At 35.5% G+C, this 17171-nt stretch overlaps 1 protein-coding gene across 1 annotated transcript in view; it reads right to left on the reverse strand.

Moving 5' to 3' along the window:
• Window positions 1-574: 574 nt before the first annotated feature.
• Gabra1 (gamma-aminobutyric acid type A receptor subunit alpha1) overlaps window positions 575-17171 on the reverse strand; it is a 48786-nt gene continuing 32189 nt past the window's right edge. Inside the window, exons 6-9 of the mRNA XM_035447931.1 lie at window positions 14897-15040; window positions 7173-7325; window positions 2575-2777; window positions 575-886 (exon numbers count right to left, since the gene is read on the reverse strand). Of these exons, the coding sequence (XP_035303822.1) occupies window positions 575-886; window positions 2575-2777; window positions 7173-7325; window positions 14897-15040 (812 nt within the window). The remainder of the gene's footprint in view (window positions 887-2574; window positions 2778-7172; window positions 7326-14896; window positions 15041-17171) is intronic.

Below are 17171 nucleotides of genomic sequence, written 5' to 3' on the forward strand. Positions count from 1 at the left end.
CAAAATATTACGTAGTGAGATTTAAGAGGAGAAAACCTAGGGAATTTTTAATTTGACAAAAAAGTTAAATCTATATATCAGCTTCAAACATAAAGCAAATAAAAACATAAGCACATTATCATATGTGCAATAAAGACATAGATCTAAAGTTCATTAAACATTTGTTGTTTACCCTTTTTAAACACCTTCACACAAAAATATTTTGACATATATATTTTTGAGAATATTTGGAAATATATATCTACAAATGACTCTGTGGTTATAGTAAGCTCTGTTTTTCTTCTACTTTTTGTCCTATCTTTGGACCTTCTTCCCCTCCCCTTCTTCTCATGCCTGTCACCTTCTGGCACGATTATGCTCCCTGGCTTCCTCTCAGAATCCTGTCTCCAAGCTGAAAACTCTGCTCTGCTCTGAACTGTCAGACAGGGGTCTCTTATTTATATAAAATATGGAAATAAGGAAACCTTCAGATTCTTTAAGACAGAGGCAGTAAAGCAGATAGGAATCACTGCGTTGAGAACAGAAAGCGATTCTCGGTGCAGAGGACTGAACAACAGAATGAGACTAAAAGAACCTATTGATGCGGTGTGGGGGCTTTCAGCTGAGGCTCTCTGTTTAAATATGTGGCCCAATAGACTAAGTTGAAGATTCCAAATAGCAGCGGGAAGGCTATTCTTGACAGTCGGTCGATTTTGCTGACACTGTTAAAAGTTTTCTTGGGTTCTGGTGGTTTTGTCTCAGGCTTGACTTCTTTTGGTTCTATGGTCGCACTTTTAGCAATAGTTGCCAAGCCAGGATCACCCCTGGCCAAGTTAGGGGTGTAGCTGGTGGCTGTTGGAGCATATGTGTTGTTTTTCTTAATGAGAGGATCCTTCACTTTCTTTGGCTGAAGAAGAAAATGTAAATTATTTAACAGTGAGAAAAAATGTAAGTTTCTGAGCAAAACAGCACTTGCTGCAAACCCAAAGTATTGCTTGATTTAAAAATCTGAAATCTGTAATTTATGGCTCACATACTGTGATCATTTACAAAGCCAGATGTGTTTATAACCTTTTAGATGAAGAGGTGGAATCTATTTCTTCACGGGTTAAATGAAAAGAAAAAAAAAACCAAAAAACAAAAACCGATTTGGGATTATAGAAGTGACGCTATATGCACATTTAGAATACTGGACTCAAATTCTTTCCTATCAGAGCTTTCACCTTCTACATACTTCCTGGACAAGAAAAGAAGCCCGGGATAGACTAGAGAATACCCTGAGAGTTGGGAGAATGCTAGACCCAATGACTGCCAGTTGAGATCTCAGGTATATGAGGCCGAGGGTTTCCCAACTTTTATGGAACCTCCAGTTAATCGCAATCATGTGAATGAGCCCAGATTACATGAAAGGAATGCTCCAGGTTGTTACCAGCTATAAATTCAGAATCACTAACAGGTAACTGGCTGCTGTTTTAGGCTACTTCATAGGTTCATTCATCAGGATATTTTCCTAAACAATTGTCTTTTTCGGAATGATTTCACACAGTTGTCATTAACCATGTGTAGGTACTGAGCACTTGAAATGTATCTAGACTGACTTGAGTTGCACTATAGGCAAAAGTATGCTTGGGATTTTAATGATTTGTATAAATAAAAATATAATATAGTGCAACTCCTTGATGGGTTACAACAATTAAGCCAGTATGTTTTCTGTATTGTATATATTGGAAATAAATATATTTATCATTATGGTTAATGCTTATTTATACTTTGTTCATGTGTTATTATTATTATTATTATCATCATCATCATCATCATCATCATCATCATCATCATCATCAGTGCTTTTCTGAAATAGGGTATCACTATACAGTTTTTGTTAGCTTTGATCTCATAGAAATCCACCTCCTCCTGCCTCTCAAGTTCTGGAATTAAAGATGCCAATGTGCCTGGAAATGTTTACTTTTAAAATAAGGCTACTTGAAATTGTTAAGTGTCCTGTGTATTGCATTATTTTTATAAGGCAGCAGCTATAGGAAAGTGGTTCACATTGTTTTGGGCACATTTTAAATCAAGGAAATCTCTGTTTTGGGACAGAGAAGGTATGCCTACTCTTGACTTCACTGGAAGCTAAGGGTAGTTAATTTTTCAAATGTAACCCAACTAAAACATGTAAATAATTATGCTCAGAAAACAGATGGGTATGCTTTGTTTAATTACAGAAAAATAAACAAAACTAAGAAGATAATGGATTTGTCTTTGCATTTGATATCAGGTTTTGGTTTTGTTTGCTTAAAAAAAAACAAAATAAAAAACAGCATTGTAAACTACAGAAGTTACATTTGAAATGAGATTTTTTTCTTTGAATGTCTCTCTCCTACCCTCTATCTGCACATCGATTCAATAAAACTGTCTTCACTATGAACAATAACAAAATAATTAATCCAGTGTAATTCCTTATTTACAGCCTAAAAAAATAAGAAAGGTGTTCTTATCATTCCCTTCTTTCATCTAATTCCACAAAACCACATATTCCATCTAAAAGGCTTAAGGCCTCAAAATCCTGATATAACCAAGAACCACTGTAGTATTTACCTTTTCTGGAACCACGCTTTTGCCATCCCATGCATAGCCTCTCTTGGTGAAATAGTTTACTGTGGCAAACTCAATCAGAGCTGAGAAAACAAAGGCATAGCACACTGCAATAAACCAGTCCATAGCTGTTGCATAAGCCACCTTCGGGAGGGAATTTCTGGCACTTATACTCAAGGTTGTCATGGTCAGAACAGTAGTCACGCCTGTAAGGAGAGAAATTAAGTCAATATGCTGGTTCATTGTAGAAAACATCATAATAACAGGCCTAAGCTGGTTCCCATGATCAAAGGGTACCAACAGCATTGTATTCAGATTGGTATTCACCTGGTTTGACTTGTAGTGGAGGAGTCATGATATAGCAATACACTTTGAAGTCAATAGCATAGCAGTACTAAGGGTTAATTAGGAAGAGACAAACTACTCTGCTAACCGAGAATCTGTTGCTAAAACAGTGAACCTCTTTAAATCTAGTATGTGTATGTGTATTCTGAGTAAGATAGGGGATAATATTATTCAGTGCACCCAACTCTTGACATAGAAATCTTAGAAATCTACTGCCTGTGATACTCCAGAAATATCTACAATGTTGTTAATAGTCTTTAACACAAATGTAGAAAGGTGAAACTCCATTAGTCCTTGATAGCAGAAAGATAAGTAAGAATTTGAGGAATTATGATATACCACCTTTGAAACTTTTCTCCTATACTACTTCTCATTTAAAAGAGCTACTCATTTCCTAATGTTGTGAGGCTCCTTTAGAAAAATTTACAAATGTTTAACAATATTTCAAAGCAATCCTGCCAGAGAGGGTCAGAGATCACCACCAGGCAGCTTTGAGCTACTACAGGGAATGGCCCAGAAATTAGCACCCTGGTAAATGAATTCACAGGCCTCAGCCACTGTGCCCATAAAATGGCTAATTCCATCGTCAATCTCTGTACTGTCCATGCCATCACTGAAATTCTCAGAAAGGACAATCTTTACACAGTCACTCACAACAGTATTGTGAGGACTGCATTTAATAATGTGACGATGACAACTAATGCATGCCCGAGGAAGGAGCTGTCAATCCGTGATTCAGATGTGGCATTAATTCCCCCTTTTGACAGCTTTAAATATCAGCTGGGCTACACAGCTGATAGAAGATTTTTGTAATCTTCTTTAAACCAACAAGTGTTCCTAGGTTTTCCAGGAATATCAAGGTATATGGTCTCTTAACTACAATAAAAAATGACATAATGAAGAATAAATACAATACAATATCTGTTAAATGATATTCTTGACACATGGTTAGGATTATAAGAAATATATTTAAGTTTGGATGGCACAGGGTTCAGAAAATTCTAGGGCAAGTTCCTTATTACATAACCAACCTAAAGAATATTAGCTGGCAAACTGCCCCCAGATTTACATATCAATATTAACTGGAGCAGATAGCAAGGTAATTAAAAGTCCATAATTGGGGAACAGAGCAGCCCAATTCCAAATCCCAGCTCTGTAATTGCTGAATGACCTTGGGACAATTTCCCCACAATCTCGGGCTTCTGGTTTGTTGCTTTTAATTTCTTCCTTGTTAATTGATTTTATTAACTCTAACTCACAGTGTTATTGGGACTATTAAATAAGATAATAAAATAAAATATTTAATTCTTAGCCAACGGGTTAAGAGAAATACTAATGACTATGAAGGAAAATGTCTGTATTCTATTTTATGAATAATTACTACCATGAACTCCAGTTTTCTAAAGTTCAGTTTAGATATGCAAATATTAAGAATAATCTGGAAATTATCTTACCCCCAAAACTCTGTAAAATAAGAATAGTACAGAATAATTTAAGGTGTGTGTGTATGTGAGTGTGTGTATGTGTATATTTGAAATCCCTGCCATATAAAAATGGAAAGGAACAAAAACATGTTGCATGGGTATGAAATTCCAAGGATTAAGCCTGACGATTAATGTATTTTACCTTTCCTGTGGATCCATTTAAACATTGTTTTTCCTCCCTTGTACTTATATTTGACTAGAATCAGGAGTTCAGAATAATGAATTTAAAAGACCAATGTTATATAGCTGTTACTGGGTAAAATTAAACCTAAAGATTGGATTTGTTTTTTTGAGACAGGGTTTCTCTGTGTAGCTTTGGAGCACTCGCTCTGTAGCCCAGGCTAGCCTGGAACTCACAGAGATCCTCCTGCCTCTGCTTCCCGAGTGCTGGGATTAAAGGCATGTGCCACCAACGCCCAGCCTGAGCCATCAATGCCCGGCCAAGCTTGGATTTTTTTTTTAGTAGCAGATTTACATGGCATTGCCTGCAAATAAGAGAGAATAGGAAGAACAAAAGATCATACTTTTAGGTCATAAAGTAGACCAGCTTTGCCTCATTTTGGATTGCTTTGTATCAAACTATTATAACTGTAGTGACATTATTTGTTCCTTTTAAAATATTTCTTTACATATTGCGGATGTGCTTAGGCATCCATGGAGCTCAGAGGAATGTGCTAAGTTCAGGCTTCAAAGAATAGAAACATGTACTGAATAAATGTTAAAAGGCTAAAGGGCTAGGAAAAAATGTACTTGTGATTTATATTCAACTTAAACACCATATATATATATATATATATATATATATATATATATATATGACTTTGCAAACAGAATTACTTGCTATAGCTGAGTTTACAGTTATGCACTTATGTTCACCAAAAGATCATTGGTCTTTATGGTATAAGATCACTGAAAATGTTATAAACAATGTTTTGAACTCAAAAAACATTGAAATGTTCTGGCAAATTTCCAGATAGAAAGGATAGTCTCGTCTGGAGCAAGAGAGGAAAAAATAGGAAAAAAAAAACTTTTTCAATATAGTACTGGTTTCATTCTTTTTAAATAAAGTAAAACAATTCCCCAAACCTAAATCATGTGTTTAATACAATGCTTATTTCTGGGTGTGATGAGAGCTCAGATGGGATGTCCATACAGAGGCAAGAATCTCTCAAGAGGTCAGTCTTCAGTGGATTCAATGGTTTTTAACACTGACAAATAGGTACAAAGAAAAATGAATTTAATATGAACTGGTCATTTACTCTGCAGCTGGAAATCATTTTGCAGGTTAATTTAGTTGTGCAATTAAGCTGTCGTCAGAAGCCCAGAGAACAGATTAGGAGTTTTTCCACCTGCATGCATTGCTAAGTTTGGGAGACAAGACATGTCTGAGTAGATGGGAGTAGAGTCAGCATCTCTTTTTCAGAGAACCGCTATGATCTCTGAACATATCCTTTGAACACCGGTATTAGGACATCAGAATCTCTACATATGAATTGATTTGCAAACATATAAAAGGTTTTCCATGTGGAACATGTGGCCTTCAACACAGCAGGCACATAGCAGTTCCTTGTAGAAGAAGCTTGGATGAATATATCTTCCACCAATAAGTATGCAGTTATTATTTCCAAATAAATGACATGGACCAGAGTAAACCCATTATGTGTCAGCTTAATGTAGCAGGGTGAAACAAACGTGATGACTCTGTGCCACCACTAAGTACAAGGAACCTGGAGTTCACACCTTGTCATGATTCCTCATCACCTCACCTAGTACCTGAGATAAACAATTTAACCTTGTGTTAATTTTGGTTTCAAGTTAATAAGATGTTCATAATAATAATTTATAAGATGTTTTAGGTTTAAATAATATAGTGTGGTGAATCACATTGAAAATAACTAGTATAAAATCACATAAAAACTATTCGTAGTTTTATGGTCATTAAAATTCCACATTCAAGCATGTATTTCATGAAGGTAATAGTGTGGAAGTTTACTACCTCATTTTAGTTCCAGAACAGAGCCATAACTTGGTGCATTTCAAAAACTCAGTGATTAATTGGATTGATAAATTTACTATCACAAATGTTGTTTTCATCAGTCTGAAAAGTATATTTGAGATGGTGTGCCTGGGATTCACACAGGAAACACATCTTTCTATGAAACGTAAACTCTAAAATAAAGTATCAATAGGTCAGTTTTCACATTATACAAGGGTGTCCACTGTTAAGCAATTTTCAATTACATTGCCTTGACTTGCAATGTTCAGGTTATTTTAGAGATCCCAATAGAAAAGAGTTTCTAATTCATTTGGAATGCACGTGAGAGGTAAAAGGAAGGATCTATCTATTGCTGGGTTCACTACTCTCCCTACTTAACATAATTCTGGTTTCAACAATCTAAGAAAGTAGTCTCTCGGTATTCTTTAAGATTCTCAAAAACTCATATGTTATATATGATTTACAGTTTTAGGTTATTATATTTTTATCTAGTAAGTGCTTTTGATGTCTGTTTTGTGTCATGGATGCCAAAACATCAAATTAAATTTATATCAAGCCATTCTATTTGTATTAACAAAGACACTGTTAACTATTTATTAACAAAGACACTGGTTTTAAATCATAACATAATATAAATGGTAATTCTTCAAAACTTGTTATCATACAAAGTTCAGCTTAGAACATATAGTGACATTTTTTCCTTCTCTTCGCAATGTCACAATCATGGAGCGGCTGCCCTCTAAGAGTCGTACAAACATACATTGATTGCCACTTACCAAAGACAGTTCTCGCTGGTACTGACTCTCTGTTGAGCCAGAAGGAGACTTGTGAGAGAATAACTGTCATTATGCATGGCAGATAAGTTTGGATAACAAAGTAGCCGATTTTCCTCTTCAAGTGGAAATGAGTAGTCATAACCACATATTCTCCTAGAGGGTGAAATAGACAGTGAGTTTGAGTAATTTGCCATTTCAAAGAAGTTATTCCCTAGGGTTTCAAAGGAAGAAAATTCTAGAGGTTAACCACATCTTGTATTCCACATGACATCTACATGTTAGAGTGCAAGGCCTTGCTCCCAAAGAAAAAAGAAACATTCTCTCTGAGGATAATATGAGATATTAGAATCTTGGAATTTCTTCCCTTTATCATTGCTGAATCATATATCTAAGGGATAAAGTTGAGTTTATGTTTCCAGATTGATCCCTAAAGTGATGTACTAGATCCATTGAGCCCAGCAACCAAAACAAGACTGGTTTCAAGTGTGACTTTGCAAAACAAATTTAGAATGTAAACTCAAGGTGCTTTGTTATGAAAGTTGGGCCAGCTAAATTTTGTTCCAAGACTTCTTTGGACCTCAGATTAGTGATGGAGTTTGGTCAGAAGTAGAAAATTATCAGTAAGCTAAACTCCATTATTTCTCAAAATTTATTTCTCAGAATTAGCTGTTAATATTTGGGAAGGCATAACTCACAAATGTCATTCAGGTATATAAAGCATTATTTGAATTTACAAGGAAATCCATACTGATAATAATATTTTTTCCTTTTCAGTACTGGGGCTGTACCCCAGGACATCCCACATGCAAGGCAAGTACTCTAGCTATACTGTACAAACAGTTCTATAATCACCCTTTGAATTTGTTTCCATCCCTGGGCTGGCCTGGGAAACAATGCTAGGCACTCTCTAAGATCTTTCAGTTTTAATGGTCTGAAAAAGTAGCTAAACACCACAAACTACAGAATGGTGCACTTTTCTTCATGTTGCACTTTATTCAACCGCAAATCTTCAAAATGTTCAGCCTTATTCATATAGACTCTATATGTGGATGAATCCACAAGGAGATAGATATGTCCAAAATAAGAAATCCTCACACAACTTAGAAGAGTTTCATACCAGTCCCCTTCTTCCCATTCTAAGCTTCTCAGTACCTGATTTCTCATTTAACAACAAACCTGGCTTCAACTCCTGTACGTGACTACAACTCCTCATGGCCCAAATCTCACGACTCAGTATCTATCAGTTTCATACCTTGCTGCTCACTCCACTCATAGAAATGAGTAGTGAATCTCCCTTCTTGATAATACATTCTCACAACCATCTTTTATTTACTTTTTTTTTCATTTAACATTTTGTTCTGGAGTCTCTTAATAACTCATTGATCATTTTCTTTATAAAATACTTAGTTCCATGTCAATCATCATTTTCCTTTTTATTCCTAAGTAAATGAAGTATGCTTCTGTCCTCAGGCCCCTTCCTTAATCTGTCTTGGTTGAACAAGATGACCCTCCATCTCTCTTCTTAATGGCTTTGTGGGGGTATGAAAGTGCCTGCCAATTTTGCCTGGAAATAATTTTATTTTAAAAATAAAGACTTCTAACCCAGAATTCAAAGAAGACAAATAAGAGCTTTTCATATTCAATGAACAACTATGGTTAAAATTCACATTGCAGTTCACCTAGCATAGTTGTGTACCAGATATTCTTATACTGGAAAACAGAGAGTTTTAGTCCAGCCTGGGTAACATAGCAAAAAAAAAATCACACTAGGTTATTTCTCTCAAAAAGATTGACTAGCACATATCTGTCTAATCATTACTAATAATAATATATTGGATTATTCTTATCATGTTAAAAGGTGATTTAGAAGGAGAGGATTCTATCACCACATTTGATTTCACCTCTGCAGCATCTTTTATCTTCTTCCTTTCTAATGGTTACGGTTCCCATTTTTTTTTGTACACTAATTACAATAAGCTATTAGTTGTCTATGTGCCACCAGTGGCATCTACCTCAAGATTTTTCCTGTCCTCAAATGTACAGGGAACCTTTACTTGTGATTGTAACATCCTTCCAACTTAAAATTCTAAACAGATTCTTAATAATAATAATAATAATAATAATAAACATTAATCTTAATAGCCAACTTGAGTGCATTGATGTAGCACACTTCTAGAAATGTCAGCATAGGTGTTTCTGAAGATGGGAAATGACTCAGAGCTAAGAAGTGAAGATCTACTCCGAATGTAGGTTAAACAACCCAGAGTGACCAAGAAGGTGGAATCCCAAGTATGCACAGCTCTACTGTACAAGCTTACAGGCATTAGACTGTGGTTGCTTTTTCAGTCCTTGAAGAATGACTTATAATAGCAACACTCCTGTGAATTTGAATAACCACAAGTCTCTCTTGTTCTGAGACTCCAAGCTTCTTGATGTGAGAAGATTTGATCTGCCTTGGGCTTGGTGCCATGGATTCTACTATGTAATATGTCCCAAACCTATGGAACCATCCACTCATGGATGGACATAAGAAAAATCCTGAACCAAGGCATACTTTTTTCCCATTTAAATATTTCCCTTGAGTATTTTTTCATAACAGTAGAAATATAACATATACCATTATCTACATCTGAGTTTCTCAAATTTACAAATGGCATTTGGGATCAAATAATTGTTTGTGGTTAAAGTCCATCTGTGCATTGCATATTTAGCTTTATCTCTAGATTTTATCAGAAACAGGGATCCTAAAGCAGTAAATCCCACAGAATTAAATTTCCCAAATAACCATACACTGGAGGAGGGAAGAGCTAAAATTCTGGTTCAAAGGAGGAGGAAGTTGCCTCCCAGAGGTAATTTCACATGTTCCAACAGTTTATTTCAGATTATCACCAGAAAATCAATGTGTAACTATTTTCTGATTTTCATTTCATCTTCTCTTTAAAACTGTAGTCCTGCTAAAGGAGAGACATCTTCTAAAAACATATCCTCCCTAGTCCTAGCCACAACAATTCTCTGTTATCAACTTGTATTTTCTAATTTCTTTGGAATATTTGGGGAAAAAGCCACTGAGTTTGTGTAGGTTAGCACCTGTTAACCAGTAGATAATAACATTAGTTAATGCATCCTTCCCTGAAATGAGGATGGAAATAGTCTGCATTACACACAGTAAGGAATAATCTCTTCCCTGTATTCAGGGCTCTCTACAATATAGATTTAATCTGCAATACAAGCTCATGCCTTTCCAAAATCTCAACATCTCTGTACCTTGGCCAACCAAACTCTATTTGATATCTATTGCCGATCATTTTGTTTATCAGTCGATTGAGGAAAGCCCAAATACCAGGTCCTCAGCAAGGTATCAAAAACGTTCTGAGGGAAAATTTTATTAGCCTTGGAAGGAAATGAGTTTATTTGGGTTTAATACTCAATTTTCTAGTTGTATACACTTGGGCACCTCATGTAGACTTCCTTATTCTCAGTTTTCCTGTCTGTTCAATAGTAGAACTACAATGTAACTGAATGAAGAATAACTGCTCTAACAGGACATTACATAAGAAAACTAAAGTAAATTTCAGTTACTTTCTCCATTTTCTTTACTCTTTGCCCATATCAGAACTGCAAGAAGTATTGACAATAAAAAATGCAATTAGTGTTACAGACGGAAACCATTCATCAACTGGTATTAATGACAATTTCCATATATTGAACACTTACTAAGTATTTTAGTTACAGCTGTTGTTTATATTGATTAATAAAACTATGCTTCCATTTTAAAATCTCTATTTTGAATGCTAAACACAACCTTAAGTAGTTTCAATTTGATTTCTCTCTCTCTTAATATATATATATATATATATATATATATATATATATATATATATATATTGTTGGCAATGTCTTTAAGGTTAATAAAAGAAAAGCAAGAGATCATAATAGGATAAAAACTCAATTTTCTGAGACCTTTGTTAAAATCCACCCTGTGTAGACATGCTAATGCTGCTTTACCATCCCAGGGGTACACTTTATTCCTAACTATTCATTTTATAGTGGCCTGAAAAATGTCATCACCTTAAAGGAAAAAAAAAGCCCATCTTTCATAAAATGTCAGGAAGATGAGTATCTACATATATCCCATCATCTTTTGTCACTTGCACTGTGACATTTTTGTGAAGAGTCTGTAAAGAATATGGTTCCAGGGAGTTACTATTTGACATTATTCTGTATTATAAACAATGCATTTTCCTGAGAGATTCAGAAAGAACAGGAGGCCTTCCACTGTTTTGAAAGCATTTCAAATTACATAAAATCTAAAGAGCATTGGCCCAAAACTTTCAAATAATGAACAGAAGTGTCAGCAACATCAGCATCAAAATGTAATAATTTAAAAATGAAAGAAAAACAAAAATAAAAGCCCATACTTTAATGTGGATTGAAAGTCTAGACACCAAGTGTGTATGTATTAAGCATATCAAATTAACAGTGTAGAAGAATTGTAAGTTAAATGGCCTCAGAGATCATCTAACCCCAAGGGAAGCTTGTAAATTAGAAGTGACAAAATTCCTGATATATTTCAGAATAAGAATGAGGAGAATGCAAGAATTAAAGTGGGTATAATTTGGCATATTGGCATTTGGAGTTGGTTTAGAGGAGGCTTTCTCAAATGTTTGCCAAACACCTTCATTAGTTTGCCTAGGCTTCACTCTCCTGATTTGTCTACATCACATGACACTATTGAACCAGCCTATTCCCTAGAATGCTCTGAAGATAAAATTTAACAGCATGTGTGACAGTATGTATAATCCTAAATCTTACATAGATTTATAGTGCAAAAATAGAGCACTAGATATATATTCATTCTGGCTTGGGAAATTAGCCCTCAGTCAACTTGTAAAATGTTATTGAACATTGAGTCCATATGAATTTTTCTACATTCCATGAAAATAAGAAAGCATGAATGAATAATAGCACTCATAGCCTAACTAGATCCTTTCTCTTCTCAAAATATGAATTAGTTGAATAGAAAACCACAGAAGTCTTTTCTCTGGAGATCATGCACTAGGCCTTACAGATGGGAGCCCTGAATATTGATCACACTTCAATCCACAGTGAGAGAAGATGATCCTTAATGGTATTAACCTTGGAGGGTATCTTTCAGACAAAACACAGAAAAGTCTCCTTATGTAAGAAAGGTGATTCCACAATTTTTCTTAGTCATTTTTCTAAGGATAAAAGATAGTAATTCAGAAGAAACAACTCACTTTGCAAGCTTACCAACATGCCCTGTGATAAAACTTGCTTTGAAAAACATGACAATATCAAGCTATCCTTGAACATTTTAAAATCATTCATTGAATTACTTTCTTATTCTATTCTGGATACTGATGTTATTCTTGTACTAGTGGCCAATGCAATTATTGCAATTTTCTGCATATGGCCTGTAATCACTGACCTAAAAATTCAGATATTGTGGTAGTATCTCTACCCTTCTCTTTTTCACATCACTGAAATGATATAGAGTTATTTGGACCTGAATTTTATCACTGGATTGCATGATGTGTGTTTATAGGCAAGCAGGATACCACTTTCTAACATTGTAAAAGCCATCTAGAATTGACTGGGCTCCTCAAAGGATATTAAGGTGGACAAATACTTTTTTCTATCTAGTTACTGTTGTTTTGTGTTCTAGTGCCATCATTCTTTGGTCCCCTGGCAGGAACAGGGAAGTAACTGCACTCAATGTCATCTATCTTAACATTTTCAGGCCTCCACAATGAGGTATAAAATACAGCACTGACAACCTTGCAAAAAACCTTTGTTGCTTTTCTCTGAAACCCACAGAGATGGATTTCTTGGTGAGCTCAAGTGGGCTCACAGGATGTATAATTTGGTTTCTCATTACAGTGTTGAAGATGGACATTACACTGTTCTTTTCTATTTGATAATTCGCTGTCATTCCCTCTGCTCCCCAGTATTTAATAATAAGTGGGGACCACCTCTTCTTGTTAGTATACTCAATGTTCAATTATAGAATGTCTATTCCAAGTAAGTCCACTCTATGGGGTTGACCAGTTCAGTGACCCAAGTGTTGACCTTTTATCTCCTTGCCTCAGTCCATCTTTCTTTTTTGATTATATTTTCTTCTCTGAATAACTGGAATTTTGTTGGCATGACTGCTTAGGAAGCACAAGGTCATTTCACAAAACTATTAAGTTTAAAAACGTAGTATGTCAACCTGGAGAGGGTATGGTCACAGTCATTAAGGATAGAACTAAAGTAGATTCATTTTTTTTCTCCAAATGGTCTTCCAGACTTGTATACACTATTCCATGTGAATTCCTACAATGGAATTGTCTCCTTGATATCACAACCCCTCTTTATAAAAGATTAAATGTGTCTCTGTATATGATAATAAATGCATAGGACCTAGAATATTGGCTACTGTTTTACAACAGAGGTATACATTGTCAACATGAAAAGCTATCTCCTGTAGTAACCTTTCAATTAACCTAAGCTACATTTGTCCCTTGTTTACTCAAAATATTTATTCAATCCCTCTTCTGCCATTGCTACTCCAGAAAATAGTAGGATAAAGAAAATGGCCATGATCTCTGCCCTCACAAAAGCATTAACATGGCACTCTGCACTCATAATTATAGTTTATGTGTTCATCCACTCAAGACTTCACCTTCCACAAGAACAAGGTCTGTGCTGGGCCATCATTGAAACTCCTGTGCCAGTCATGATACCTGACTTATCATAACATTCATTTTAAAGAAGTAAACAGAGTTATTTTGGGTATCTTTTCAGCACATGTTGTAAGAGAAGAGGAGGAGGAGGAGGAGGAGGAGGAGGAGGAGGAGGATTTAGTGCTGGAGCAACAGTCATTGTGTAATAATTTGAGTATCTACTGTGTAATATTGTTCCACAGTGTTTTATACTAGAGCTCTACCCCACTTCTTGTTATCGATTTTGGTATGAGGATAGAACCCAGACACCGATGCATGTCTTGCAAGTGTGTCCTCACATTAAGTTAAATCCCCAACCACTGTCTCATCTTTCATGAAATGCATGCTATGCTGATTCCTTAGGAAAAATTTCTGTCTGGAGAAAGAACTGGCCCAACATCCCCAAGATTTTGGTGGCAGCAAAAGGGTGCTGATTAACATCTGCTTCATGGTAGATAGGCAGACTTTCCAACATGCTGCTGCATTTCTAATAAGGGGAAAAACTGAGGTCAGGTCTTCATCTTATCAAACAAGAAAAATAACTATTTTAGCCCGTAAGGAAGTGGTGATTTTTTTAAACAACCAAAAGACACCTGTAAAAACTAAGTGATTGATCTATTATTTGAAAATGTTAACATTCTTAGGGTCCCAAAATGAAATATGAAAACAGAAGGTTTTTGTTGTTTATAGATTGGTGGTGGTTGTGGTATTAGTGGTTTCTTGATAAAATTAGCATCACTGTTTTTGTACATGACTAGGTCACTTTTTTAAAATCACAATTAAAGTGCATTGAATAAATTAAAATTCTGTAAGATGTGTGTAAAAATAATTATTAGCTTGACAAATATTTTAGCAGCTAAACAGATAAAACACTGTAGGCACAGAGTTTAACCCTTTTCTGATTTTTCAGTTGCTTGGGAGAGTTACAGATTCTTACATTCTCACTATACATGTTTTCTTTTCATCTCATTATCTTCAGAATAATAAAATGGAACTTACCTGTACTGGACTGAACAATTCCAGAGTCAACTGTTTGTCCAAGAAGGTCATACTGGTTTAAGCGTGACCCATCTTCTGCCACTACCACTGAGCGAGCTGGCTCTCTGGTCCACTCATAGACAACTTCTGCTCTTGTATAAGCATCTGAGAGAGAAAAAAGAGCATAGTTATGCATCCTGCCTCTTTGCTCCTACTAATGAGCTGATTGCTTCATCAGCTTCATATTTCCTACCACATTGTTGCAGATGACAAGCTAGAAAATGAAAGCTCATATTCAGTTGCTTGGTACTATAAATACACATTTTCCTGAGGTTTTCTTTCAATAATTTATTCACTCCTAACATGTTAAGCACATACAAAGGATACAGCACTGTTCAGCTGTTGCAATAATAGATATATACAAGGTTGCTTGCTTTATGTGGTTTACAGTGGTGTAATAGAGACACAAACAGACATCCAAATAAAGATATAATTACACTGAATGTTTAATGCCATAAAGCTATGCACTCTGGGTGATAGGTTGGTGGGAGAAGGCCTGAATTTAGGTATGGAAAGGGCTTGGAGAGGCTCAAAGTCAACACTTTTATAAATGTAAGACCAAAAAAGAAAAGATGGGCAGAGCAGAGGTAATAAGAAAGAACTTGTTCAATAGACAATGTTGTTGTTGTTTGGGTATTTTATTTCAAAGGCATGCCTCAGTTGAAAAAGATTAGTATATCCATAGTAGAAAGCATGAGACCTAAAGTTAGATTAGAAACAACAACCCTGTGTACAAATAATGTTGAGCCTGGGAAGCTTACATTTAAGGGAAAAGTAACACCAGAAGTGTTGCTGCAGAGGCTTTGGAGAAGAGGCTTGCACTGACATCCTCTTAAAATGATAATTTATATAGATATTTACAATCATGCTGCTTCTGCTGAAGATGCTGTTAAGTTACCTTACAAAATCTTCCTTCTCACTCATTTTCATTAGCCAAGTTAGTCAAGAAATCTCCCATATGAGAATCTGGTTCATAAATCCTTAATCCATTCAGATTAGAGAGGAGTGGATAGAAATGAAGGAAAGAAGGAAGTGAGAGGGGAGGAAGGATAGTTGGAGGGAGGCAAAGAAGGTTGCAGGAGGGAAGAAAAGATTTCATAGAATTTCTATTTTGTAGTCACGAAAAATCCACTTTACATGGGTTGCAATGCTGTCCTTTGTTTAGATGCACAATGATGTTAACATTTTAAGGAGTGTCAGATGAGGAAAAGCAAAGTGCTTTAGATTATTTGATAGGAGGGCCTGACAACAAAGGTTGGCCTTATGATACAAGCTTGATTCACTGGCACACAGCCAACTCATCCATTAGTCACATTTGGCACCCCTCCCAGGGACCAAACCACTCTCAGAAGGCTATGAAAAGGTTTTAATTTATTTAAGATCTAAGATCAATATAACCTAAACTGGCATGTATTCATCTTTATACCAACAGTTATAAACTATAATTTGAATTATGTTTGGAAGAAATGAACCCCCCAAAAGATGAAAATGCTTAGAGCTCATTGAAATTGTTAACACTGATCTGTGCAATATAACCTTCAGACTCAGGCTTGAGAATTGTGTACAAATATGTATGTGCCCGAGCTAAAATATTGTAAGATTTTAAATTATGGTTGTCTTTTACATGAAAATTATGGTATCTGCAAATCATATGCGGACTTTGAAACCAAACTTGGAATGTCACTTTATTCTGAGTGGAGTGATGAGGGAAAACTGATATCTTGCTTCCCTATCATGTGGAGACATCCTGTATTCTCCATCATCATTTATAAGTTAATTTATACCAGTTATCTCTTGACAAAACTTATATAGAAGTTTGGGAGAAAATATTTTCATGTATCCTGACACAAAGGAATAATCTAGAATTTGGCCACACAGATTTCAAATATTTCCTTATTTTCTTGTGGTTATTTTCAGTGGGTAAAAGAGAAAAGTGTTTCAGCAATGGCCACATGCTTCACCACATTTTATAGACAGTAAGCTGGGGCACAGGCCCAAATACTTGCCTCGAGGCTTGCCTCTATTTAGTGGGGAAAGAGAGATAAAAGCTTAAAATGCTATTCATTCTGCTCCATCTCATTTGAAATATTTCTTCTTGAAAAAAAAGTCCACTTTGCACATAAGGAAGTCTGCTGGTTCTGTAAATGTCGAGGAAGCTAATTCTAGAGCTCATGCCATTTTGGAACAAGCTAAATCTCCTGCTACTATATTGTATAGTTGTTGGCAACAGTGGCTG

This window comes from Cricetulus griseus, chromosome 7 (assembly GCF_003668045.3).
Source record: "Cricetulus griseus strain 17A/GY chromosome 7, alternate assembly CriGri-PICRH-1.0, whole genome shotgun sequence".
In the NCBI taxonomy this organism is placed as follows: Eukaryota; Metazoa; Chordata; class Mammalia; order Rodentia; family Cricetidae; genus Cricetulus; species Cricetulus griseus.